This window comes from Aulonocara sp. 'chitande type north' Nkhata Bay, linkage group LG23, assembly GCF_057382095.1.
Source record: "Aulonocara sp. 'chitande type north' Nkhata Bay isolate Kocher_YH1m ecotype deep benthic linkage group LG23, A_spYH_male_GT1.1, whole genome shotgun sequence".
Lineage (NCBI taxonomy): Eukaryota > Metazoa > Chordata > Actinopteri > Cichliformes > Cichlidae > Aulonocara > Aulonocara sp. 'chitande type north' Nkhata Bay.
Window position 1 is genome coordinate 14,668,063 of NC_141365.1, and position 27,132 is coordinate 14,695,194.

The window sequence follows — 27,132 nt, forward strand, 5'->3', positions numbered from 1 at the left end:
ACAAAAGCATGTGTAAACCTGCAGCTTCCTGGGCAGATGTGTCCAGGTGTGTCCTCTGCCATCTCATATTCCTCAACCAACGCCTTCAACCATCTATTGGCTTAGTGGGAAGAAAATGAAGAGTGAGCCTCCCCTTCCCAACGCGTTGGCTCTTGGGAAATATTCTTTGCATTGAGGACTCAGGAGGGAGCTCTGTGCTGGTGTTTACTCAGTCGGCTCATGATCACAATATTCCAGTGTCGGATAATAAAAGCTGGTTGGGATTTAAAGTTAAGAATAACAGCTTACTCACTTTTTTCCCCTCCGGCTCTGCACAGCAAAAAAAAGTGTGCGATGCAGCCAAAGCATTGTGGGAACACGAGGTGTAAGGTGAGCTCAGTGACCTACTGGCTCCCAGCCTTCCCTTTGGTTTTCTCACTTTCTCTGCTTGCAGCCCCCCTCCAGACAAAAGCGTCATTATTGCCCTTGGATTCTCTCGCTAGTGAAACAGAGAGTTAATGAGCTGCTTTACGGGCTGCGATGTCAACAGCCGAACGGCTCCGCGATGAGTAACCGGGGATCTGATGTTGACAGTAATTCGGACTCTTGGTGGGAAATGTTACACCGCAATGTTTCCAGGGGTGGTTTTGTCTCACTCATTAGCTGCAATGAGCTTGTGACTGCGCTCCCTGGAAGCCGAGAACCAAACGGATGGCGATGTCTTTGTTTTTAAGAGGTGTCGGAGCGTATTCTGTGTTTTCACTGCGCGTCCCTGCAGGTGAAAGGTCAAAGCGGTGGGTGTAAAAGATGCGAGTGCATTAATCTGTCTGTTGCCTGGAGGCCCAGAAAGAGAGAAAAGGAGGACTCTGACCATACTGGGTTGCACAAAACAGGCTTTTCTCACACCATGGAGCACGTGCTTGTGCCTCGGGTGTTCGGAACCCGACCGCGGGCCGGAGTTTACACACTCACCAGGAGTTTCTCAGGATATAGAAAATACAGCACAAGGTACAGAGCAGCGCTCACAGAGCACAGGTGAAGATGGCACCTTTTCTAGTATTTTTCCATTAAATATGTAAACATATGTCACAAGCTGACAGAATCAAATCTTTAAAATCCTTTGACTCTTTTAATAATTTAATACAAATATACACTTTAACAAGCATCAGTGGGAGAAAAGGTGGATGATAAAAGATGGATGTACTCACCTTGCCATGACCCATTTCTTAACACCACTATGAACTCTTGAGTTAGTCTTTTAAATCTGATCACTGAAGAACTTGTCATTTTTTAATACAGCTCATAGTTAGGGCTGGATCAGGTGACCCCGAGTCCTTCCTTTGATATGCTGCAATAGGTGTAAGATCCTGGGGGTTTCCCATGATGCACTGGGTTGTCCCTCCTCACTCTCTATGTGTTTATACAACACTTTATAGTTATTATTCATCTCTGCTCTCTTTAGGCCTTTTGTGTTAGGAAAAAAAACAAAAATAGTTAAGACATTGCTGAAATGTGAGAAACTGCAGTTCCTCAAATGGCCATTTGAAGCTGAGGCATGTCAGTTCCTACAGACTCGTATGTTAAACTTTACAGCAGGAATAAACATGTTTACAGCCTGCTGCAAAAACAGTTTTAGTGCCCACAGCAAATATATCCTTCCATAATAACTGTATGGGGAGGACAGTCAACAGGTGGCTGTAGCTGAGTTGCCCCCTGCTGGCTGTTTGAACGGATGCTCACCTTTTAGCCCAGAAATCTATGGTCAGTGTTTTTCTATATAGCTAATAATGTGACGCAGATGTGGCAGAAAATTGATCACCAGTAAGCAGTTCAAGTCCATGCTGGTCTTTACATTATGTCTCCTGGCTTCACCAGTTATTCTTTTGCTGGTTCATCTACTGGAACAGCTAACTGTATTATATCACGCTGGTATTGCACTCATAATGAATTTGGAGTGAAAATATTCAGTGTATTCCCTCGAAATTCACACATTACATTCTGACCGAATGAACCATTCAAACATCAGAAGGTTGCCGGCTGTTTTGCAGCCTGTTTGCTGCAAACACCCGTGAAATGTCCGTCTGTTTGCCAGCCAGACAACAAAGCGCTGAAGAATGAGTGAAAGCGATGACATAAGCAGAGCCGTGACCGTGAGCATCGTCATCCGCTTGTGACCTCTGTGCAGCGAAGCTCAGTGACGGTGACAAACTGTGGCGACGTCCTCCGTCAGCAGCTCTGAATAGCTTTCTAGAGCTTTCTGTCCCTTTTCTGAATAAAACTGTGAGCCACATGTTCATCTTCAGGTGCTCCTATATCTTCCCTGTCTCGGTCTGGAAGAATTACTGCTGGCACTGTGATCCTTTCTGGTCCTGTGTAATGGAAAAGTACTCCAGTGCCAGAGACTGTAGCAAGCTTTCTATCACAGTGCCTGGCCTTGGGCACAGCATGAGCAAGACAGTGACAGATAAGGCAGTCTCCATTCTCTCGGGTCTCCAGCTGAGTTTGTCCTTAGACAGGCAAACACCTTTATCGCACCCAGGAGACTGAGTCACACACAAGATCTTCTCGTCTGCTTAAAGCTGCAGTTCAGATCTATTAGTGCAGCAGGAAAGCAAATATACAAAACTAAAAGTCTTTCTTGACATTCACTTAGCAGCAGCAGTTTTATTTACCAGTCCACGGGCATAAAGTGAGGACTTATTTTAGTTAAAAGTTTGACATTTGAGTCAGTTTTGTGGTGTGGAGTTAGGTAAGACTAATATCACTGTCATGATGGAGTGAACCTCTGAGCCAGGAGGTGAAGCTTCCACTCTGCCAGTCTCTCTGCATTCCAACGCTCACCTATGGTTGCAAACGCTGGGTAATGACCAAAAGAATGGGGTCATGGAAAACTCAAGACAAACAAACAAGACCTGATAAATCTGGAGCTTACGCCGGGGCCACGCCTCCGCTGCTAATGTGGAATTTTTTAGGTCTATAAAATGGGGCCTCTGTCTCTTTGTGGCAGGTATTACTGCAGCTGGTGAGCGCAGTACTGCGAGACAAAGAGTTGTCTGACGAGACAATATTGGGGATGAGGATGCACTTTCAGTATAAACTAGTTATGGTACAGATTAAACTGATGTTTGTGGTGAAGCTTATTCAGCTGTCTGGGGATATTTTTGTGTTTTCCCTCCAAAAAAATCCCTTTTTTTTCTTGTACTTTAGGTTTTCTCTAATTGTTTGTGCCTTTTACACCATATTATAACTATACATTTTAGAGATACAGCTTTGAATAAACTCTAATTATGCACAAGTACTTCAGAGTCCACACAAATGAACGCTTTTTAGTTAATAACAAAAAATATCATCTCAAATTTCTGACATTGGAGAAATCTGCAGAGTTTAATGAATGCTGTAAAGAAATGTTTACAGTCGATATTTCTTCTGTGAGTGGAAAAAACCACTGGTGGTTTAACAGCAAACGCACAACCGAACACAAAATGGCCATTCCAGCGCGTAACAGGGGCAACGATCGGTGCTGTTTTTCTCCTCGGAAATGCCCGAGGCTATGCTGACTCTCTCTCTTATTTCAAGCTCTGAACTTGAGATTTTTTGGCTCATGCACATCTATGCATCACATGATGCAATGTGCACTTCTTTGTTACAACATGTGCACTGAGGATGAGTACATCTTTGAATTCTGAATGCATGTCTGACCATAAATGAGCAGGCTTTTTAGTCCAAATGTACAACTCCGGTGAGAAAGCACATAAATTGCTCGTATGGGAGGCTTTTATTGATAAACTTCCATTCTGTGATTCACTATGAAGCTGGGGAAATCGATGATAGTGGCTAATAAACAGAGGAAGAGGGTCCATTAGGACATACAGATTCCATGGAAGCTTTTTGTACAAAATAAATGACTCTGAAGTTAAAGCTGTTATCTGCTGTCAGGGTAAAGTGGTAAGAAAAGACCTGGTTTTCAGCTTTATGGTTAAAGTAGCGATCTAAAAAAGTGATCCCAAAGCAAAAATCCATCCACCTGGAATCAACGCTCAGTTATTCAACAAAATCTGGTTTTTTTTGTTTATTCAGAATGATCGCACCACATAAAGTATATCACTTTGAGCTTTAAAGGTGTGGCTATCCACACGTTGTTCATAAAAATTTCTAAAATGAACTTAATCTGACGCATTAAGATGTTAAACTACTGACTGAGACCTTAAACGCATCAAAACAGCAGTATGCTCGTTTTAGACCTACTTTCAGCTGCTCCCTTACTCACAAGGGAGCGCCACAGCAGGTTGATTTGACAGAGTTTATAAGTCTTTCATGAAATAACCACGAAGGATTTATGTCCCAGGAATATTTTGCTGATTAGGCAAAGTGTAACCCACTGCACTAAGAGCCACGTTATCCAATCAGGAGTCGGCCCCTGCTGGATATTGAATAAACAGGTTTACGACACTTCTAAAGCGACTTCGCTTTATAGAATTGGGAACTCTGTGGAGGCTTTATGCTATATTGTTTATGGATAAGGTGACATTATAGAAACATTACAATGAAAACATAAAAATTTAGACAAAATAAAATAGCCTTTAAAGCAATGTCAGTATTTAAATGAGCCTACACCCTCCCAGTTGTCTGACATGCATCATCAGTGGAGATGTCACTCCCAATGAGTTTCTTTAGCATAATGCTGCCTCGTAGATTTTGGGGGGTATATATAAACACATATATAAAAAGAAAGCTTCCTGTTTGTATGATCCTGAAACATTTGACTGAACAAAGAACCTCTCTTAGCTGGTGTTGTATTGTTTTTTTACACCAGCCTTCCTGTTCTGAGTAATAGGTGCCTTTGTCTTCAGACCAGGAAACCTGCATTAAGCTAAACAATAGTACAAAGGAGAAGGAGATTAATGGTGGCGCCAATAAGCCAAAGAGGAAGTGACAAGATGTGCAAAGTGGGCATCAAACTGTGACGTGATGAAGGAAACACAGGCAGCTCATGTTTCCCTGTGAAGGTGTCATACTTTAGATTCACCTGCTATTAATCCTCTAGTTATTACTGGAGAGACCAGACAAACGTCATGTGACACAGAAACACACTGACAGGATGCAAACGATCTTATTTTTTCCCCCAGCGCTCACACAAACACTCTGCAACACGTGTTGGGGTGTCTGCCAGCAGCAACTGGGAATAAACAATATTAAATCTCTGACTCACAGGAGAGGGAACCGGATACGTCAGATCAACTCTGCATGGGAAATTAAGCGAGATAGGAATGGCAAAAGAAGAAACAGCAGCACTTCATTTGAAGCTTTATGATACTTAAACAGTCTAGAAATCCAAGATTGATTCCATTTTCTTTATGAAAAGCAGCAGAGGAAGCAGTAAAAAATGTAATGACCAAACATCAGGCTCTGGATCTGAAACAAGGATGAGATTGCAAGTGTTACTTTGTCTCCCCCCTCCCCGTCGGCCCAGTGTAACTCTGTGAAAATATGACGCTGTGGTGAAGCCCTGGAATGATTAATTTCTTTTTGCAATAGCGAAAGTGTGCAACAGCGCCCCCCTATGGTCTGCTGGTCCTTCAAGAACCACACAATTCCTCAGATACACACACACATACATATATATACACAAATATTACTTATAATTATAAACATTCATCTTAAAGTTATTTAGTTAGACAAATACAAAATAAATTCAAGATAAATACATATAATTATTTAGGTTAAATATTTATTTGTGGGATTTAATTTATTTTTTTAAATAAATACAATTTAAGATCAATACATGTCCTTACTCAGTGTCAGGCGAGACTGTGGGTTTTGTTACGCCCACTAAAGAATAATAAAGATTTATTTAAGTGCAAATATTTAATCTATAAATAAAAAATAAATACACTTTTAAATTGCTCGGGTTCTTTTCCATGACGTTAAAGCTTTGCACATTGTGCCCTCTTGTGGCAGGGAAAACATTTGCGTACTTCCGCCCCTGTTACGCCAAATCCGGTTGTGCAGCAGCCATTTTGTCTGTTCGGGCATTTCTCCCCAGTCAGTTGCGAACTGCAGTTCCACCTTCGCAAATAATTTGAAATGCGGTTGTAGCGGCTCTATTTCGCATTAGCAACGATCCGAGCGACGTCGAAAAATTTCCGTCCGATTTCGGTAAGCTGAGGAGGGCCCTCCTCTTCCAGAAAAATCCACAGTTCAGCCTGAGAAGCGCGGCTCGGCTCGGACATGTCGTGTGAGGAAAGCTACTTGGCCATCATACGCTACCTTACCGACGAGCGGGAGCCGTACGCGCCGGGGACGCCCGGGAACACCAAGAGGAAGATCCGCAAGGCGGCCGCCTGCTACGTGGTGCGGAATGGGACCCTATTTTATCAGCGCAGGTTGAAGGGCCAGAATGACTTCACGGAGCTGGAGGTGGTGCTGCAGGACGAGCGCAGGAAGGAACTTATCAACGAGGCGCACATTATGATGGGCGGAGAGCACCTGAACCAGCAGCTCACCTGGGAAGTCATCTCCCAGAAGTACTGGTGGAGAGGTGAGAGAGCGAGGGGTGCGGCTCATAGTTAGTGTGAGGAGTGTGAATGAGCCGGTGGAAATAAATACGATGAGCCTGCCTGCAGAAACGCATGCTCACTACTGCTCCCTGTCGCCATCTAGCGGCCAATGAGGAGATTGGTTTCGAGCGGATGGATGTTATTAGAAGGGAATATTAAATTAATATAAAGGAGAAAACGAATCGCTTCTTGTGCTTGCTTCGGACACATATCAGATACATGTCTGCGTAGAACCAAAGAGAACCTCAAAAATGTACTGCTCTGAAACTGTCCGATAATAATCGTAATGTGTACATTGAGATCAGATATCCTGGACAGGCGATCCAGCGTTTGCACAAACAAGCACAGATGCAGTGAGGAGGTCTGTTTACTGCACACACCGATGAAACTGCAGAAAGGCAAATTTAAGCGCTTTCTAACGATGCCCTGAGGTTATTGGACAGATCGAGATGGCTCAGGGCACACAGCTGTTTGCAGCTGTGTGCCCTGGATTGGTTAGTCCTCATTTCAGATCCATCTTTTTATTCTTGGAGTAGCTTTTTATGATTCAGTGTTCAAAATAAGCCTCCCTTGTCTTAAACCTGCCTAATTTTAATCCACCACCAGTCAGGAAATGATTCCTTTTACTGCTACAGGCGTGACAGGACATGCTTTAATTTTCGCACGTGTGTAGAACAAATCAGTTTCTGGTATTGATCAGAGAGCTGCTGTCATGCATCCCCCTTAGGGATCCTGAAGCACGTGAAAGACCACATCAGGGAGTGTGCTCACTGTCAGAGCAAGCGGGGCACAGATGACGGCTCGGGGCAACGATCGTTCTCCCGACCGGGCAGACGCAAGACTGCTGCCAACTCCAACGAAGAAGAGGAGGAGGAGGAAGAAGAAGAGGGAGAGGAAAATGTATTTTTCACAGATTCTTCTCAGCAACAGAGGTCCAAGATGGCGAAGGGGACGCCGAAGCATGAGCTGGTGTTTGTGAGTATCAGAGGTCTCGTTCAGTGTTTCCCACACATTTATGGTTGTTTGTGCTGCATGTTGATTATTTGACATGACTCATCATTGATGAAACAAAAGTCACGGTGTTACTGATGCTTTTCTTTGACTTTCCAAAGACATCAGGGGTGGTCCCTAGAATTTGGCTCTGGATTAGGGCGTGTTTGTGGTGCGTTTGAAGACATGAGTCGCTTTCACAGGTTCACCCTCATTAATGCGACTCTTACCTCCTCTGCTTAGATCTTGTTGAGCAGACGCTCATTTCCAGCCATCTTGGCTCAAGCTAAGTTAAATGAGCTTGTAGGGAGGGGTGACGACAGGCAGGAATGGGTGTGTGTGTCCCAAAATGACAAATGGCTGCGGTTCAGCTCAATCTCCTCCATCTTGAACTGCAGTTTGTAGTTCTGGTTCTGCAGCAGAACCACCTGTTGCAGGCTCTGGCTAGAGTGACCCTCTAGCTGAGAGATGATCTTAAGAACAGAACCAGGACCGCCATCGCGCTTCAGGATTCTGCAGACAGTGAAAACAGATCTGATACCAGTGATAGATTAATAAATTGTAATCTTTCACTGTGAAGACAAGTCTGGGAGGTGTTATCATCATCTGTAGCACACCTGAATCCATGACTGAAAGGATCCTGCTAGCTTGGATAGATTCCTGCCTTTGGAAGCAGCCGTCCAACATCTGAGACTGCCAACCAGCAAAAAACAGGAGGCAGGAAGGGCCTGGCTCATCTGGTTAGCATTGGCTGGACTTTCGAAATAAGAGCTGACCACTCGGTAGTAAATTGATCATGCTTGGTGTGGGAGGGAGGAGAGAATAAAAGTTGAAGTTTGCATGTGGGAGAGGTTGTTTTTTTTTTTTCTGAATAAAACTGATGCTTTTCCCTAAAATGTGTTTTATTTTTCAGGTTGACAGTAAAGGCGTGGTCAATCAGTTCCTGTCCAAACACAGCCAGACCATGTTGGACAAACTCAACGAGCAGCGTCTCAACAATCAGTTCTGTGACATCACGCTGCTGATCGAAGGCGAGGAGTACCGTGCGCACAAAGCTGTGCTGGCAGCGTGCAGCGAGTACTTCAACGAGCTCTTCTTTGAGAAAGGCGCTGCGTCCACGCACGAAGCGGTCGTCGACCTCTCTGGTGAGCACTTTGGGGTTTTTTTTTATTCCTTGCTGGATGTTTTCCTCCTTTGCCCAGCTTTAACATTCCTCCTTCTTCCTGCAGGGTTCACCAAAGCCAGCTTCCTCCCGCTGCTGGACTTTGCATACACATCCACGCTTACGTTTAACTTCTGCATCATGGCGGACATCGCAAACCTCGCCCGACACCTGCTGATGACCGAGGTGCTGCAGATCTGTGAGTCGGTACATAAGCAGGTGGAAGAACAGAAGCTGACGGTGTATCAGAGGGGAGACGTTCACACGGTGTTGTCGAGCAAGCCGGCCACTCAGGAAGAGCCGAAGAATGACTCTGAAACCTACATGGTGACCATAGAGAGTGACGGACAGGCATTAGTCACGCACAGCGGCGTCACCGTGTCAGGCGAGACATTGACTTTTGTTACACCCTCTGAAGACGGCTGCATCCAGCAACCGGTGGCGGTCATTACGCAGACAGTAGAAGGAGAGGAAGTACACGAAGGGGAGGCTGGACAGAGCGAGACTGTGGCCCTGATTGCACACACCGGGCAGGTGGAACCGGGCGAGACCGTCACTCTTATTTCAGGGGATGCTGAAGGTTTGGAGGGGGAGACGATGACTGTGGTCACCCACAGTGGGCAGGCCGGGGCCAGCGAATCCCTCGCCGTGGTGTCTGCATGTTTGGCGATGGAAGAGCCACAAGTCGCAGAGGCAGAAACATTTGTCATAAACGTGGAACTGAACAAAGAGAGCCCCTTGGAGGTCACCCAGCTGGCTCCTGCAGCAGTGACGCCAACTCAGGAGGCCACTACAGAGGAGCAGAGGGTCGAACCAGCACCACTGCCACAGAAACGCAAACGAGGACGTCCAGCAAAGGTGAGGAAGGAGGTGGAGATAGACGAGTTCCTGCCGCTGGAGGACGAGGAACCTTCTGCAGATGAAAGTCCCTCAGACAAGCAGGAGTTCACGTCAGATGACCCCAACAGGAGGCGACTCCGGCAGCGCTCCATCGCAGAGGGCGGTTACGCTCGTCTGCATATGGGGCTGGAAGAGGAGGAGGAGGCTGCAAAGAAAGGTTCAGCCTCACCGCGTGTTGCCACCCCGAAGGTACAAAACAGTCATCCCATAAAAAATTCGGCACTGCTTCAATGCTTCCTCAGAATCCATGTTTACAGCATTAAACAATGTAGATTTAACAAAGACATGAAAAAGTTCACAGGGGTGTGTCTAAAGCCTGAGCTCAGGCCTGGGGCTGAAGAACATATTTACTCAGTGAAAGAAGATTTCAGTTAACTGAAATCAATTTAAAAGCAAGAAATATTCGTAGTTTTTGTCTTTATCATTTTGATTGCTTTTCTCAACACTTCCTGCCTCACGAGGCTTTGTTTGTCCAGACTTAGGATGTTCACATGACTCCGAGTTGGCTGCCTTCAAGCGTTTTGTGTTATAAGATCTACTCTTCCCAAAACTCACCTCTTCAACAAAACTCTCAACCTCACGTCTTTTTGTAAAGTGTCCCTATGATACAAAAAATACCCTCCATGTTACAATAATTAAGAAGACTAAAACCAACCCCGAAATAAAACTAAATGAACTTGAACAATATAAACTGAAACTCTGCAAATCCATTCTAATAATGAACTGAAACGGAGTTTAATAGTGAAAAAATAATTAAAAAGCTCAAAATAAAATCTACTTGGAAAGTAAAAAACAGCTTTGCTCTAAAACTGATTTCTTGTAGAGAAAGATACTGAACCCCCCCCCCCACTGAAAATGCAAACTGGTTTTCTTTAAGCTCCGTGAGAGCCAAACAAGAAGTGCTTGTGACTAGGGATGGGTATCGTTTAGGTTTTATCCGATACCGGTGCCAAACCGGTACTTTTGAAACGGTGCCGGTGCTCAAACCGGTGCTTAAAGAATGGAGAACACAAAATTGGTCCAAAAACCTCTCATGTTTAGCTGTTTTTTTTTTTTTTTTGTAAAAAGATAACAATGTTAGCCTTTTCTGCAGCTATGGGGCATATATGGTATCACTCTTGGCTGGAAGCAGTGCTTAAACAATGGAAAAAACACAAACTTTGTCCAAAACCTCTCATGTTTAACCGTTTTCCACTTTTTCTTTGGTCATTTTAGCCTTTTTGGCCAGGGTGAAGGGAGTATCTGCCATCAAACAAGAAGACAGCCGCATGTAGCTATGATGATGTTTGCTAGTTCACCTTACATGCATTAATGTAATAACGTGGTTAGCCTACTCAACGTAAATTACACTGGAACAACATTAAGCTACTCACGCAGAGAAGAACGGCTGCTGCCATCATCATCCTCATCATTTCTGCTACACTGGCAGGGCTAGGGGCCAGGACTCTATTCTTCGTGTTTTTGGGGGATGTTGCTAACTCCGGGTCTGATAACAGGCAACCCACCCGCAGTAGATGTGCTCGGTGTGATGTCTCGCAGCAAGCTATCAAATACAGCGCATTTCTGGGCTTTTAAAAAAAATGCTATGCGTCGCCAGGTGTTTCATCGGATTTGAGGTATTACCTCCTTTGACAGTATCACAGTATCAGCTTAAAGCACTTGTTGCAGGCTGCTGAGTTTGCATATTTTGCTGTGAAGTACAGCCAGACTTTTGACCGCTCGCCTTGGGCATTTTTAATCTGTAGCTCTGCTCTAAAAGAACGTACGTACCTGGACCCGCCTACTATCCTCGGAAACGTAAAATGATTGGCTAAAATCTAAAGTGTATCACAGCTCAGGAAATAAAGCACTGAAATGTGCGCTGCTTTTCGGTCTGGTTACTACCGTTTATGTCAGATACTGGTACCCATCCCTACTTGTGACATTAAACCTTTGTTTTTATTAAAAATAACAAGATATGGCACATGTTCAAATATTTGTGGTGTTGGTACTTGTGTTCTAGGTTGGGTCGAGGCCCGGGAAGAGAGGCAGGCCGCCCAAGCAGCCTGTGGAAAGTCAGGTGGAAGCACTGCCTGAGTCTGCAACAGATCCGGCGGTCAGTGCTGCGGAGAGTGTTACGACTGAGGAAGTCGCTACTGAGGAGGCCGGGGCTCTGAAGGTTTCGGAGCCAGAGACCACAGCCAGTCCGGAGAAAATCCAGGCAGAGAGCACCGTAGACGGCGAGCACACGTGCTCCGAGTGCGGCATGTCCTTCCAGAGACGTTACTCTCTCATCATGCACACGTTAAAGCACGAGAAAGCTCGAGGGTACAAGTGCAGCGTAAGTGTTGGCGCGTGTCACTGCGTGGTGTTGAATTGTTAATGCTGCCCGCTCTCACCGTGATGTTTCTGTTTCCTTGCAGCTGTGCAGTAAGGAGTTCCAGTACGCCGCCTCTCTCCGCGCCCACCTGGCCCGACACAAGCAGCAGAGCAGCCAGCGAGCCCCCGTCGCCAAACCCTCAGTGGAGCAGGGCTCCGAGGGGAGAGCGGACAGCGAGGTGGACGAGAAAACGTCGTCATCGTCCTCGCTCACCAAGAGAGAATTTGTGTGTGACATTTGCGGGAAGACCTTACCGAAGCTCTACTCCCTGCGGATCCACATGCTGAATCACACTGGTGTGCGGCCTCATTCCTGCAAGGTCTGCGGGAAGACGTTCGCCCACAAACACAGCCTGAAGATGCACCGAGCGCTGCACGACGTCACCAAACAGTTCCAGTGCGAATTCTGCAAGAAGTCGTTTGTGAGCAAGCGGAGCATGGAGGAGCACACCAGCCTCCACACAGGTCAGTCACAGGACGTCAGCTTTCTTCTCTTTAATCCAGGATTTCTGAAAATTCTTCTTTCTGGTCAGGATCTACCTGACTGTACTTCTTGTTCTGCTTTGAGCAGTGATGGGAATAACGGCGTTACTTTTTTCATTAACGAGTAATCTAACTAATTACTGTTCCTATCGTTACAACGCCGTTACAGTTACTAACATGAAAATGCGGTCTGTTACTATTTTTCAACAAACAGACGGTTGAAGCTGTGTTCAGCTTACGCATCTTATATCAATCGCACGGAAGTAGCTGACTACATAAGTAATCTGGACGCTACAGCTTTAAGCAGCTGCGCGCTCCCGCGGACGGTAATCACGATCACTGTCTAGCACAACACCTGGAGCTCAGGGGGCAAAACAATCACATGAGGGCTGCTGTTTGACTGAGGAAGAATAAAGTAGTCGTGGTAAGCCAATCACACGACAACTTCAAGACAAAGCAACAAGGTGATATATACCAGTTTATAAATTGTGCTGATAGGCCACGTAAAACCAGAGTCATGATAAACAATATATACGCGGTGTTTTTTCCTCAATAGTTTCGTTACGTTTGCTGTCTAAGGACAGCGCAGCAAGCACTCGCTGCTTATGAGCAAAAAAAAACAAACAAAAAAACTGGAAGTTTTAGGAGTGACGGCGAGAGAGCGAGTTTTGAGATGTGAGAGATTTGTGACGTTTAGCGTGTTTGGAGTGTGTAGTTAATGTGTTGTCTTGTGTAGTTGGTGTGTAGTGTTGTGGATAGTTTTGTGTTGTGTGTCAGAACAATGAGGCGACTGCTGTCTCAAGGTAGAAAACAGGAGAGGGTCTGACACCTGCTGCTGTCAGACCTGCAGGTATCAGGCTGTGATGTTCTCCTTTATAGTGGACAGAAATATTTGGAGTTGCACAAATAATTTGTGCGGCATCGTATTGGAGGCAGAACAGCTGATTGTTCTGTAAATCGTTTGAAATGTTTTTTTAAAAAATCAAGGTAAAAGGTAAATGGATGCAACTAACTTTGTTGTTTGCAAAACTTGTGCATAGGATTTTAAAATCGACAATTTACATTTGCATTTAAAGTTATGAAATATGATTCAATAAACATGTTTGTGGTTATTACAGTAAAAAATACAACTTTTTCTACTCGGATTTTATGTTTTTTTGTCTGATTTTAGATCAGTTGTGTTAATACAATATGTCAAAATGAAAACATGACTGTAAATTCAGACACGTGAGGTTGTGTTGATGATACCAGAAAAGACAAAGTAAATAGTTTTTAAAGGTAAAATGTGGAGGGAAAATCAAAAGTAGGTAAAAATGGCCCATTATACTCTGGACCCCAGAGGGTTAAACCATTTTTTAAAGTAACGCAATAGTTACTTTTCAAGTAATTAATTACTTTTAGAATATTGCAACTCAGTTACTTTTTTGAAGTAGTAACTAGAGCTGGGCGATAGAACAATAACGATATGTATCGCGATATAACTTTTACTCGATAGAGAAATTAAGCTATCGCGATAGACCTCGCCGCTCTTGTCCTCTTAAAATAAAATAAAAATAAATAAATAAAAGTTTAGCCAATCCAAACTAAGTAGCGCAGAGCCGAACCAATCACAGCCGCAGCGTCACGTCGCGTGACTTGTTACGTACAGCACAAGTGCCAAGCCGCACGTGTGTTTGTTTGGGAAACAGCCAGCGCGTAATGGAGGAAATGAGTGTGCCGACTAGAAAAATCAACCGAGCGTGACCGAAGAGAAAACAGATGATGGTTCCAACGCCGGAGAGATTGTCGAACGGAAGAGCCATAGAAGTTCCGTAGTGTGAAGGTATTTCGGCTATTTCAAGTCTGACAAAAAACAGAGTAGCGTGCACTGTAAATTGTGCCGAAAGCAAGTCTGGAAATACAATAAACTGGTGCATGCGTCACACTGTGCGCCATGTTATTGTTTCGGTGAAATGAATTTCTACAATACTGTTAATTCTACTCTCTGCAGTGTTTAAATGCTTACATATACACACAGTTACTGTCCGTCCACACATACGACTCGGTTCTGCTTCTATGCCCCAGCTTTGTTTACTTTTTCCCACCGAGGCTTCTAGACTTCTGATTGGCCAACATTTCTGCACGGTTAGGAATCTAGCGCCACCTGCTGCTTTGGCATGTTCATAGCAGCGTTTTCCTTCATTTCTGCCTTTATGTGTGGACGGGATTATTTTTTAAAACGAAAACGGAAAATCTCCGTTTTCAAAAATACCCGTGTACGTGTGGACGTAGCCTCAGTCTCTGACTGGAAGCGCTAATTCATCATTCGGCTTTTGTCAGACTAAAGTAACTGTTAAAACTGTTTGAAAAGCTAAGCTATACAACAAGGAGAGATTGAGAATTTCCTTTTAGTTCTCAGTTTATTTGATATTGACAAAAGTTAGTCAGTTTTGTCTGTTCTTCTGTAAAACAAACTAAGATTTATTTTTAGAATTAATATTTTGTTTCTAAGTGGAATTGACAATTTAGTCTGTTTCGTTTGTTCTATTTTGAAACTTAAACGCTTTAGCGGCTGCCTTTTGTGTAGTTTGCAATATTTGCCTTTATTTATCTGAAAAAGTCTCATGTTCCTTAAGTACATCTACCCTGTTGAACTTATTATGGGAAATAAATATTTAAATAAAAACAAGCTGCTGATTATTTCACATTTTACTTGTGAGCAACGGCACATTTAAATCTTACAAATATAGTTATTTGGCTTATATCGTGATAGATATCGTTATCGCCTGAAATGAAAAAAACATATCGTGATATGAAAAAATCTCATATCGCCCAGCTCTACTAGTAACTATAATTAATTACTTTTTCAAAGTAACTTGCCCAACACTGGCTTTGAGACCCTCTGTGAACTGAACAAACGCTCAGCAGGTGGAGACTGGAGGGTCAAACTTGAGTTCAAAACAGGCTTTCTTTACATTGGTTGGCTCAACAAAACCTTAAACAGAGATGATGACTGTCATGATGGTGGTAGTCGACCAGGTTATGTGTTCAGCATCAGTTACCACGGTGATTTAGCCAGGAGAAAAAGAGCCTCTTTCACGATGGAGAAAACGCTTAACTTTGATTGTTGGTGGTTTTCTGTTTTATTTGTATTATTTTGGGTCTTTAACTTACAATAGAAAGTGTCTTGAGGCCCCTGTTGTTCAATTGAATTGAACTTGAGTTTTATCTTTGCAGTAGAGCTCTTGGGTTCATGTGCCGCTATGCTCTGAGGCTGCGGAGCTGTCAGGAGAGGCAGCTGATTACCGCTCTGACAAAGTGTCTATAGTGTTATATAAAAAAATCTTGGCTCAGTCGTTTGCAGTGGCCTTTATGACAACATCCCCATTTCCTTATCAGGTGAATCGAAGTACCTCTGCACCACGTGTGGAGCCACCTTCCACCGAGCCTCCGCTCTCAGCAAACACCTGAAGAAGCACCAACCCAAACCCGACGTCCGGCCGTTCGCCTGTGAACAGTGAGTAACTCTTCATCAACACCGTCCTCTTTGCTTCAGAGCCCGAGCTGCGGTCTCAGTCTGCTTCCTCTCTTCCACAGTTGTGATAAGAGGTTCTACGAAGCCAAAGATCTGCAGCAGCACATGAACAAGCACATGGGCCTGAAGCCTTTCCAGTGCCAGGTGTGCGGGAAATGTTACAGCTGGAAGAAGGACTGGTACTCGCACGTCAAGTCCCACAGCGTCGCCGAGCCTTATAAGTAAGTGTGATAGGGGTGATGTGCACCAGTCACATCCCAGAAATCAGAAGTAGAATAGCTTCAGGGAATTTACTCCTACAACACAACAGGAGCGCCCTGAGACACCTATCACCATGCAACTTCAGACCTCTGAGACGAACTTGATACGTAATGGTGGCCCCTCCCCAAAACTTCTCCAAACAGCCACATTTTTTGCTTTCACTCCTGCTGTGACACTGAAAAACAAAATGAAGCTTTCTGCTGATTATAAAACATTTTTACCATCCTTCAGAACTTCATGTTCTGCTTTTCTTGGTGCCGATTATCAATGATTTCATACCAGCTGAAATAAAACCAAACTCGCTGCCATGGAAACATGTAAAGGAAAGTAAGCGGTACCGTTATTTCACTTAAACTCCTTCACGGTTAATGAGTGATGTAAATTGGGAGGTGGGGACAGTTACAAATGCTATGGTTGTTGCAACAACACGATTGGCTGGCTTTGATCTCCGTTCGGTTTTTGCATCGTGCGCTTTACAGTGACGCCCTTTGTTTGTGTCGTCAGATGTAACGTCTGTGGAAAGGAGTTCTTCGAGAAGGCTCTGTTCAGGAGGCACGTGAAGAAAGCCACGCACGGGAAGAAGGGCCGAGTGAAGCAGAATTTGGAGAGAGAGTGCGAGCACTGTGGCAGGAAGTTCACGCAGCTCCGGGAGTACCGACGCCACATCAACAACCACCAGGGTAAGTCCGTCATGCAGCTTTTCTCATGTAGAAGATGCTTTTTGTCGCTAAAGTACGAACGTATAACAACGTAACCTAAAATGAGACCTCCCGTCACTCTTGTTGACTCTGCTGTCCTGTGAGGGCGGCGAATTAGTTTTCTGTGCTATAAATGCGATCGTTAACACCCCTTCATCTTTTTTTTTTCTCTTGAAGGAGTGAAGCCTTTCGAATGTCTGACTTGCGGTGTCGCCTGGGCTGATGCACGCTCTCTCAAGCGCCATGTCCGCACTCACACAGGAGAGCGTCCATACGTGTGCCCCATGTGCCAGGAGGCCCACATCGACGCACGCACTCTACGCAAGCACATGGCCAAGTACCACGTGGACAGCCTGCCTGGGAAGATCATGCTGGAGAAGGACACCCTCCAGTTTCACAACCAGGGCACACAGGTGGAGCACGCAGTCAGCATCCTGGCGTCCGACCTGCCCCCCGAGCTACGGCCTGCGCAGCAGCCGTCCTCGGAGGAGATCGAGACGGTGCTGATCACGGAGGAGACGGTGGAGGCCATGGAGGCCGTCCAGGCTGTGCAGGCGGTGAGCGACGGCTCGGTGGCGACGCTCTCGGATCAGGGCATCATGCAGGTCGTGAACTACGTCTTGGCCCAGCAGGCGCTGACGGGGGGGAAGCTCGAGGAAAACCCTGAGGTGATTCAGACGATGGAGGTGGAGGTGGCTCACGTCGCCGAGGTAGAATAGCTGTGGGCCGGAGGACGGGGACTCCCCACATAGACTGATCACGTTGCTTCAGTCTATATAAAATGTAAAAAACAACATTCAGATCCTATTTTTCTGAACTTGTAAATAGTGTAATGATCTCAGACTCGAGGTTTTCACTGTGTGCATTGTCTGTAAATAGCTAAACAAACAGTAAGTGTCGTCGCTCAGGAGGAATGCAGGCAGAATTAAAGCTTTGGCTCAAACGTTTTCCTCTGGTCTGTTTTTGTTGTTGTTTGTTTTGTTTTTTTAGCTAATACCAAGATGATGATGACAGCTCAAGCCTTTGTCCTTGTGTTCTGTATAGTTTGTGGTTCTGTCACTGCACCGGCGTCCTGCAGGTCATCAAAAAGACATAAATGTCTTCTGTAGATTTGCAGATGGTGTTTTTATGTGTAAAAGGTACAGTAGATGATTTTTTTTGTTGAATTTGATTTTTCACATACTTCTCAGTGTCACAGTAGCACCACTAAAAAGGCACAGCTTGGACCTCCTTCAGGACCAAGTCTCCTCATCTCAGTAAAACATTGAGGAGCTGTTTGGAAGCAGCTTGTAATTTATTGGTTTGCCCGATATTGTTTGATTACTTGTGTGGAAGGTAAAGCTCTTGTTGAAACTTGTTTGTGAGTCCTGTCATCCTGGGAGCCTTTTCTGTTTTTCTTTGTCTCTTGCCAAAGAGCTGGCCTCCTTCTTTTTGTCAGGTAGCTTATAAAGTTACTGCAGGTTTTTTTCAAAACCAAACATTTCAGCTACAAAGAAAGGCAATTGCAGCTTTTCCTGTTTTTGGGTGTGCAGTGAAGGCATCGTGTTCCCAGTAATTTCGTTCCCAGCTGTTGACAGCTGTTTTCTTTTTCTTTGTAGACCAACACAGAAGGTGGTTCTTCTGAGAATTGGACTCTGTAGCAGGAGTTAGTTACCCTTTGTTAGGTAACTGTAGTTCTTTCCAATTTAAAAAAAAAAAAAAAATGTACACAATCAGATCTCTGGAAAATGTCCTCACCATTCCTGGAAGATCCCTCAGACCTCCACATGCAGATAACAAAGAGTCTATTTAATTTTTTTTAAGAGCGTCTCAGTAACGTGTAGATTCGTGGTAAACAGAAAGCTCGCCATCTCGCAGTTCCAAGGCTTTTTGTTTTGCTTCTGTGTTTTGACTTGGTTATTTCTCATTAATGACATGGTGCAAAATGTCCTTAGTTCATCTTAGGTTGTATTTTTCTGGTAAGACAGGTAAGAGTCTCTTTCACTTCTTTGTGCAGATTCTTAGAAGCACTTTGTTGCTTTTTGCAAACAACTTTAAAGCTTCTTTTTTCTTTACACAGAAACCTTTTAGTTGTCGACTTCAGAGGCTCAACCTCCTCGCTGGTTTCAGTCCTGCTTTTGTGTTTGTCCTTTCTGCTCAAAGAATAAAAAGAACATGCAGCAGTGCTCCGACGCTTAAACAGCTTCGTGTGACTTCTTGAAATGACGTCAGCCACATAAGTTCGAGATATCTTTGAGTTTGTTCAACGCAGAAATAAACTGACACACAGGAGTGTTAACATGCAATACAGCAAGTATGGATATTTATTTCAGATTTATATCAAAATACCCTCGATATAATGAGACATATTTACAATACATTGTACAAAAATATGAAACTGCAGTCGGTTTCTGCTTCTAACAAATGCAGACTACTGGAGAGAAAGCTGGGCTAAATCCTGTGTCCACACAGACACACTGCATGTACTCCTGTGAACTGATTAATACATTGTTCTTAGTGATAAAGCTACCAAACAGTTTGGTTCATGAAGGAAATCATGCAGTTCCCTTAGAGCAAGTTAAAAAAACAGAACTATACAAATTTATATACATTTAACTCCAGTTTCCTCTACCAAAAGATCAAAAAAATACTTTTGCTCTGCAATAAACGAGAATAAAACGACATCAGTCATAACTGTGAAACACTGGGTGGAGTGTTAGGCCTATATGTGGCTACATCAAATGAAATACCATCATTTAAACACGCACGCACTCAAACACTTCACAAACAGACCTTTCAAGGCGATGCGTTGGTCTCACAACACATGAAAAAACATTTTTTTAAAAAGCAAAATACGGAAGCTACAGCAGAAAAACAAATCGCCCATCAGCTGACGTAATACTTCTGAGAAGAAATGTTTGAAATGACTCCTGCCACGAGCGAAAACCAGTGTACTCGACTAAAAAAGGGTTACAAACTAAAATACACTTTTGCTACGGCCCATAGCAGAAACACAGCCCTAATAAAAGCCCTCTTACGCAGTTCCATTCACGCTTTGACTCAGGAATGAATCGTGAACACTTGAAACCTCAAAGCAATCTGGGAAGTCCTCAGCATTTCTTAAGTGCTCTCAAGAAATTACAACATAACAATAAAATGTAAAAGAAACAAAAACAAAAAAATGCACCTTTTGCTCAACACCTTTAAAATAACTTGGCGGGACAAAATGAAAGTAAGTGCGTCTGTGTGTTTGTTCTCAGCAGGCTTTGCACTAAACAGCAGGTTTTCAAATGAAATGTTCATCAGCAGGCGTGAAATGACAAGTGGGGACGCAGCGGCGGCGGTGGCTGCGTCTTACTCTCCCTCCTCCTTGATGCGCTGCTGTTTGTTGCGGCGCGAATCCAGGTCGAAGGAGAAGTCGGACCACTCGTCGCGGGGCGGGAAGGAGATGGTCTGGCGCAGGGTGAAGCGCACGGCGTCGATGACGCGCTCGCCCCGCGCCTCGGAGGAGCCCACGCTGACGGTGGAGGCGCTGCCGGTGGTGCGCACTATGTGGGGAGGAGGGGAAAAATCCATAGCCTGTCGGTGCTCCATGATGCCCTTCCAGATGATGTGCTGGAACTCGGCAGGGATCTTCAGCCTGGACAGGTCCTAATGGTCATTACACAGGGGAGCGTTAGTATTCGCAGGGGGAGCCAATCTTCTCTCTAACCCATCAAATGACTCGTGTTGGATAGGGAAGGGCTCACCTCCATGTTATAGTTCTCAATCTGGTAGATGTTGGTTAGGCCCTGTGCTGTGAAGTAGTCCAAGCAGCCGGCGCAGCCCAACCGAATAAGGAAGCTGCAGGAGGAAGAGGAGGAGGAGCGTGTTAGAGTTTGACATTTTTAGAGGTTCTCACCAGAAATACGTACGGAATTACTCGGTATGTTTGGAATAAAGCTTAAAGGTCGCTCTGTTGATGCTCAGTGTAATTCTTTAAATAGTCCAGTGAGGTCACCTTTACAATCTGCACGGTTATGTTTAGTTTCTATTGTTTTCTATTCTGTTGCCGTAATTATGACTCGACTGTTCCCTTATTCTAATAAATCTACCGTTAAGTATTTGTAGGTAACTATAATGACACTGTCATTTCAAATAAATTCCATTTAACGAGAGGTGAAGCGTCACTGATCGTTCTCAGGTGTCGTGTTTGTTTCTGACAGTGGACTTTCCCGGTGCCCCCCTCTCACCACGCTGGCATTAAAACCAGAAAGTGGGAACGGACGTCACACGCAGCTCGAGGTTTAAACCCGCCTCTGCGAGCTGCTTCGTTCCTCCCGCCTCCTTCCAAAGAATTTTTTTTGTTGTGTTTGGGGTTTAATTTACTCGAGCGTACAAATAGTCCGAAATTACAGCAAAATGCACAGAATTGTGTCCAATCAGTGATCGTGTTGTCTGATCAGTGCAGCCATAAATCTACAGTTTTGTAGCGATGGCGAGGGAGTGTGACTGGCTGAAAAGTGAGGGGGCTGTGCTTGGTGAAACCACTGTCAGAAAAAAAAATGAACTAAAAAATGAAAAAGTGTGAAAACAAAGCGGTCTTAGATGCGTTTGGTCACGTGATCAGCTCGCTGTGTGTTGTTGAGCCTCCGCACGCTTTGAAGACGAGCACAGAGTCTTCAGAAAGGACTAAAGGTGATGAGTGGATGTGTGGCGCTGTGGTTTGGTGAGGTACCTGGAGATGCTGCTGTCCATGGGGTATGGAGGAGGGGGGGTACAGTGGGAGGAGGGCACCAGGGGCAGCTGTGGCTGCAGGGCGTGTGTGGGGCTCAGTGAACTCATGTCGGCATTCATGGGGATGTGAGTGCCCATCATGGGAGTCACTGCAGAGACAAGAGGAGCTACTGTGAGCCTTTGGGGTGCGGGGGCGTGCAGAGGTCACTCTGTACTTGACTAATAATGCATCATAACAGGTGAGGAAGCTGCACTGGGGGAGGGGAAGTGAAGCGTTCAGGTCCCCTCCCGCCTGCCTCGACCCGCCATCTTTACAAAAAACCCGGAAACACGGGATTTAGGGGAGCGCGGGGCGTCTACGACCCGAGAGAGATGGGAGGAGAAAGAAGGTGGCGCACTTACTGTCAGTGAGGCCTCCAGACATGCTTGACGGAGTGAGCGTGTTACGCTGCTGGGGGTTGATGAGCTGGCTGACGGAGGGCAGCTTGTTGACCTTTCCGGGAGTGGGCGAGGTGGAGCCGAAGGAGGGCTGAGATGACATGGAGGTTCTGGGGTGGGAGAGAGGAGGAGGTGACGGTTACTGACAGCATTCAGCAGAAAACAACATGGAAACATTTTTATTCTAGTGATACAGAAAAAAAACAATCAGTGTCTTCCCTGCTACTGTCACCAGACCCTCGCCCCAGGAAGCCAAGGAGATGGAAATATTACAAATATTTTACGCATCTCTACTGCAACTTAGTTTTTTATCGTTTCACTACTTTCTCCCAGAATTTCTCCTTCGACCACACGGGATATAAAAGATGGACGTAGAATCTGTTCTAAAGCTCTCAAACCAGATGTAACAGGCGAAGGGGGCTGATCAGAGTAAAAACCAGATGGAAACTGCACACTGATTCACTAGCTGGCTATTAGCACTCTAATAATAAGTGCTGAATAATCCTCTGACTCTAATAACGATCATAATTTTCAGTGTGAGCTGAAAGTAGTGCCTGAGATCATCACGCCATCAAAAAGCTGAGGGATTTTTCCCAGCAGACTTAATCTCCTGCAGAGGAGTCGCCTCCTGCTGGACAGGTTTATGAAACTGCTACGCTGGCTTCACCGTTCTGATCCAGGAGCTACATCCATCTTTTACACCAGGGCTGGGGAACTCCAGGCCTCGAGGGCCGGTGTCCTGCAGGTTTTAGATCTCACTCTGGGTCAACACACCTGAATCAAATGATTAGTTCATTACCAGGCCTCTGGAAAACTTCAGGACATGTTGAGGTGGTAATTTAGGCATTTAAATCAGCTGCGTTGGATCAAAGACGCATCTAAAACCTGCAGGACACTGGCCCTCGAGGCCTTGAGTTCCCCACCTTCCCCTGCTTTACACAGTCTATAACACAGGTGTCAAACTCCAGTCCTCGAAGGCCAGTGTCCTGAAACTTTTGCACGTGTCCCTGTTGCAACACACCTGAATAAATGTAGTAGGTCATTAGAGTCTTGCTAATGACTAGTGAGACTCCAGTGAGAGCACACAGCACAGGACTACTCGAGTCTCCAACAATAAAAAGGCTTTAGCCCCAATTTCATCTCTTAACAGGCACATTTTCCAACAGAACAACAGGGAAAATCAGCAGTGGGCGTCACAATCACTGCATTTATCAAACCTGAAAGTGAAACTCTTAATATTAACTGCAGCATTAACTTTCTATGTTTCGACAAAAATCAGCAAACGCAAACTTATAAACGGAGAAAAATTCAAGCCGAAAAACCCCATTTATTAGAATCTGACAGACAAAGTGCAGCAGCCGAGTAAAATCATCTGTTTTAAACAGAACGGTTCACATCTTCCTCCGTTTAAGGAGATCTTTTATTGAGGAAAATGAAAAAACAAGCACACAAACTGTCCCGCAGTGACTTTAGAAAACATGACCAGCATCAGCAAAAAAAAAACCAACTCAAAATTAAAATCTAGAGATTTGAGTCCAGCTCTCGCAACAATGCAAAGACGCAACACACTTAGTAAGAAATAAGAAATCTAAAATGATTCCTGTCCACAAAGTACAGTCTTTGTGGATAAAAATAATGCATGCAATTCACATGTTCATTTACAGTTCAGTTCAGATTAGGAGGGGGATCACGCAGGCCCGCAGCCTACCGAAACCCTCACACCGTCTGTCGCGGCTGAATAAAAACAAGACGTGATCATCCAGCATTTACAGCAGCAGCAGAGAGAGAAACAGAAAGTTCACATCCTCGGTGTAGAGTCCCGGGACGCACAGGAGGAAGCAGGTCACAGAAATCAGAGTTGATGAAAAGGAGGCGGAGAGGAGGTCCGTTTAAGTCGAGGGAGGAGGAAGAAGAGGAGGAATGTGGATTTCAGGAGGAGCTGCACCGCCGTCTCTGCTCTAATGCAGGTTCCAGGAGCTGGCTACCGAGACGGGTTTTTATCAGGCTGCAGGAAGGAACCAGAAAGAAGAGAAAGAGAGAGAGAGAAGAGCAGAAATAAGGGCTCACTGACAGAGGAGGAGGAGGAGGAGGAAGGAGCGAGGGACCCCAGAGAGGTCCAGATGTTCAGAAAACTCTACAAATGTTCAAGTTTGAGATTCAGGAAACTCCTACTGTACTGCAGTAACATGTGTGTCCAGAAGATGGCAGTATGCACACACAGATCACAGCCTTTTTACAGAATGGTGTTATTTGACATTTAAAGGGAAAGAAGGAAAGGTCTGAAACACTGCTGTTGACAGAACCTTTTATTTCCAATGCTGAATACAGTAATAAACTCCAACAGGTCAAAGGTTTTACAAAGAAAACTGGGAAAAGCATGCAAAAATGGACAAACGGGAGAAGGATAAACACCAAATCCCAAGATTCTGGGGGTTGGCATCAAAATCTGATAGTGTCGAATTTGAAAAACTCTTCAAAAATTCTGCACTCTCTGTCTGAAATTAAACGTCTGCTTTTTAAGCTCTTGTTAGTACTGAAGGGCGGACGGGCAGCAAAAACAGAAATAAAGTCAAAGAAAAACAGCGAGTGCAAGCACTACGTCACTGCGAGGCTGTCTGCCTTCTCTTAATGGGAAACTAGAACATAAGCAGTAATTATCATCACAGCGCTGTCAAACTATCACTTACTCCCATCTCCTCGTTTCCATAGCTTACAGTGAAAGAAGGGAGGCGGGACGAGGACGTGTGCGTTTGAGACACTTTTAATTACGCCGAAGCCGATAGATGAGGCCGAGGCACGGATTCTGTTTGCTGCTGTTGTGTAAAAACTTGGCAAAGCACCCAAAGGCGTTACCGGGAACCTTCTGGAAGCGTCTCCCTAACAAAGCGCAGCCAGGTACATTTGTCACGATTCATCAGTGTTGGCTCGTGTCCCATGAGAGAGAGCAAGAAGGAGGAAAGAAAATGACAAAAAAAACCCCAACAAAAAACAGCTTTTGCTTGGACGCGAGGCTGAGCTGATTCGGAGTAAATTCTGGGAAACGCTGGCTAACACCTACTCCAGAGCGTTTATTATCAGCTCTTCTAGCTGCAACGCTTCAGCGGCGGCAGTAAATACAATCAAGAAATCTCATTTATCAGTGCAATCCACAATTCAAGCAACAAGTGAGCCATGTTCAGTCAGTTAGTCATCAGTGCCCTGCGTTCGAAAGACAAACAAACCTCCGCACAAGCAAAGAAGACGTTTACTGAGGCAGAGAGTGCAGCTGCATGCAAAGAAACAGTTGAATTCAACGGTGAAGCTTGCCCGTTCTGCACATCTGTGTTTCACTCCACCAAGAATCTGTTCTGGTACTCACTGTTTCTGCAGGAGGTTCTGCTGCTGCTGTCTGTATGACTCTATTGTGTGCTGCGGCAGGAACTGCATGAGTTCCAGCGACTCTTTGATTTTTACCAAAATCTCATAGATTTCGCGTCCTTTAATCTGAGGGGAACAGATAAGACGAGAGGTCAGTGAGCAGCTCAGACGCACCCCAAGCCGTGTGAGACAGCGGAGCCACACTTACAGGCAAACAAAAAACTTCCTCATCTGTGGATCTTCTCTTCTTGATGGCGGACATCTGTATGCCGTGGGAAACCTGTCGGAAGGCTGAAAAAGAGAAGAGGAGAGCGTGAATACAGCGGCCGCCGTGCTAAAGAGAACAAGTCGACCTAAGACAGAGCAGGAGGGGGAAGAAGCGAGGGGAAAGGCGGGTTAGTGAGAGTCCTCGACGCCAGCTGCATGTCGAGGAAGACCAAAAGCACGTCAGCCCGTCACCAGCCCCGGCCCTACTTACGGCGTTTCGTACCCTCACTGCTCTTTGTGGCGTCCGTTACGTGCTGCTTCCGGATGCTGTCCTCGTCGGCCTTGCGGTCGCGGCCCGGGCAGGCGCAGATCCTGGCTTCGAAGCAACGGCGCCCTAAAACCTGACCGCTGGGAGACAAAGACATCCTCTGTCAGAAACAAAGCACGGCCAACGAGGGGGGGCGACGGAGGTGGCGGCGGCACGGCTTACTCTCTGGTTTCCAGGGTGACGATGATGAGAATCGGGCGTCTGTTCATTCCGCCCACGCAGCTCGAGTTGCACATGAAATTGTACAGAATGGTGGTGAATTCGGTCCCCACCTGAGGAGGAGAATGAGACTGCAGGTGAGTGACGGCGGCAGGCGCAAAAACAGAGGTCGTATTTGGACATATTTCAGGTTTGGGTCATTTAAATTGGTTTAATTATGCAGAATCCAAATGTTTAACCAGTATTTGAAAAATGTGCGTCTTTGAAGCTTTCATGGCGGCACTGAAAGCTTTGACGGAGAGGTTGGCGAAGTGTCGAGCAGCTGAACATGACAGCGAACTCGCTGTCTGTCGCCATCCGAGTCGTTTGTCGCTTGGATACCCTGTAGGTTGATGGACAGCTCACCTGGGGAGGCTCATAAGGAACCAGGACGCTCTGTCTCCCAGTGATGGTGTCCTCCACGTACTGGGCGTGGCTGTTTCCCTCCACGCGGATCAGGTGGCTCGGCGGCGCTATCTGACCTGGAAGCAACGCGAGTCGTATGGTCAAACGCCAACAACAAACAAAGACGGCCGAAGTGAAACACGAGGTGGTGGGATTTCGACTGACCGTCGTTGAATTCGCGGCTGAGCTCGTGGTTCGGGCAGCGTTTCACCACCTCGGTCACGTGTTCAGCTTTTTTGTAAACAGGCATGGCTCTGATCACGGCACCCTGGGGAGGAGTGGTGAGGACTTTGATCTGAATGGGACATGTCTTGGCGATCTGGCAGTATAACTTCTTCAGTTCGGTCGAATACTGCAAAACAAAACGAGAGAAAACACAAAAGATTACAGAAAAGTTTTGATGGGGGATTGACTTAAATTTTAAAAGCACAGATTGATCACAGAAACACCCGAGACGTGATAGTAAATGGATAAAGTCAGGGGGGAAAGGCTTTTGGAAACCTTATTTTGGTGGAAACTCTCAGATTCCTGGTGACCAGTAAAATTTAATTAAACTAATTTAGCTTAAAAATAAGTGCACAGCGGTGTTTGAAGGACTTTGG

At 45.3% G+C, this 27,132-nt stretch overlaps 2 protein-coding genes across 6 annotated transcripts in view; one reads left to right on the forward strand and one right to left on the reverse strand.

The window, feature by feature from the left end:
- The first annotated feature begins 5,949 nt into the window (after positions 1-5,949).
- zbtb11 (zinc finger and BTB domain containing 11) lies at positions 5,950-17,849 on the forward strand. The gene is made up of 10 exons (XM_086284001.1): positions 5,950-6,517; positions 7,264-7,511; positions 8,440-8,671; positions 8,756-9,777; positions 11,591-11,908; positions 11,991-12,411; positions 15,808-15,925; positions 16,006-16,164; positions 16,709-16,884; positions 17,080-17,849. The coding sequence occupies exons 1-10, from the start codon at positions 6,208-6,210 to the stop codon at positions 17,619-17,621; spliced, it is 3,546 nt and encodes a 1,181-aa protein (XP_086140127.1). The 5' UTR covers positions 5,950-6,207; the 3' UTR covers positions 17,622-17,849.
- A 1,327-nt stretch (positions 17,850-19,176) lies between these two features.
- Positions 19,177-27,132, reverse strand: part of tp63 (tumor protein p63) — a 62,819-nt gene continuing 54,863 nt past the window's right edge. For 3 of the 5 annotated variants that reach the window (XM_086284006.1, XM_086284002.1, XM_086284007.1), the window contains 10 exons: positions 26,696-26,882; positions 26,492-26,607; positions 26,090-26,199; positions 25,871-26,007; positions 25,601-25,683; positions 25,394-25,518; positions 22,000-22,145; positions 21,599-21,746; positions 20,631-20,724; positions 19,177-20,532 (listed from right to left, as the gene is read on the reverse strand). In XM_086284006.1, the coding sequence (XP_086140132.1) occupies positions 20,236-20,532; positions 20,631-20,724; positions 21,599-21,746; positions 22,000-22,145; positions 25,394-25,518; positions 25,601-25,683; positions 25,871-26,007; positions 26,090-26,199; positions 26,492-26,607; positions 26,696-26,882 (1,443 nt within the window). In that variant the 3' untranslated portion in view covers positions 19,177-20,235. The remainder of the gene's footprint in view (positions 20,533-20,630; positions 20,725-21,598; positions 21,747-21,999; positions 22,146-25,393; positions 25,519-25,600; positions 25,684-25,870; positions 26,008-26,089; positions 26,200-26,491; positions 26,608-26,695; positions 26,883-27,132) is intronic. The other 2 variants (XM_086284005.1, XM_086284008.1) reach the window with 1 other exon arrangement.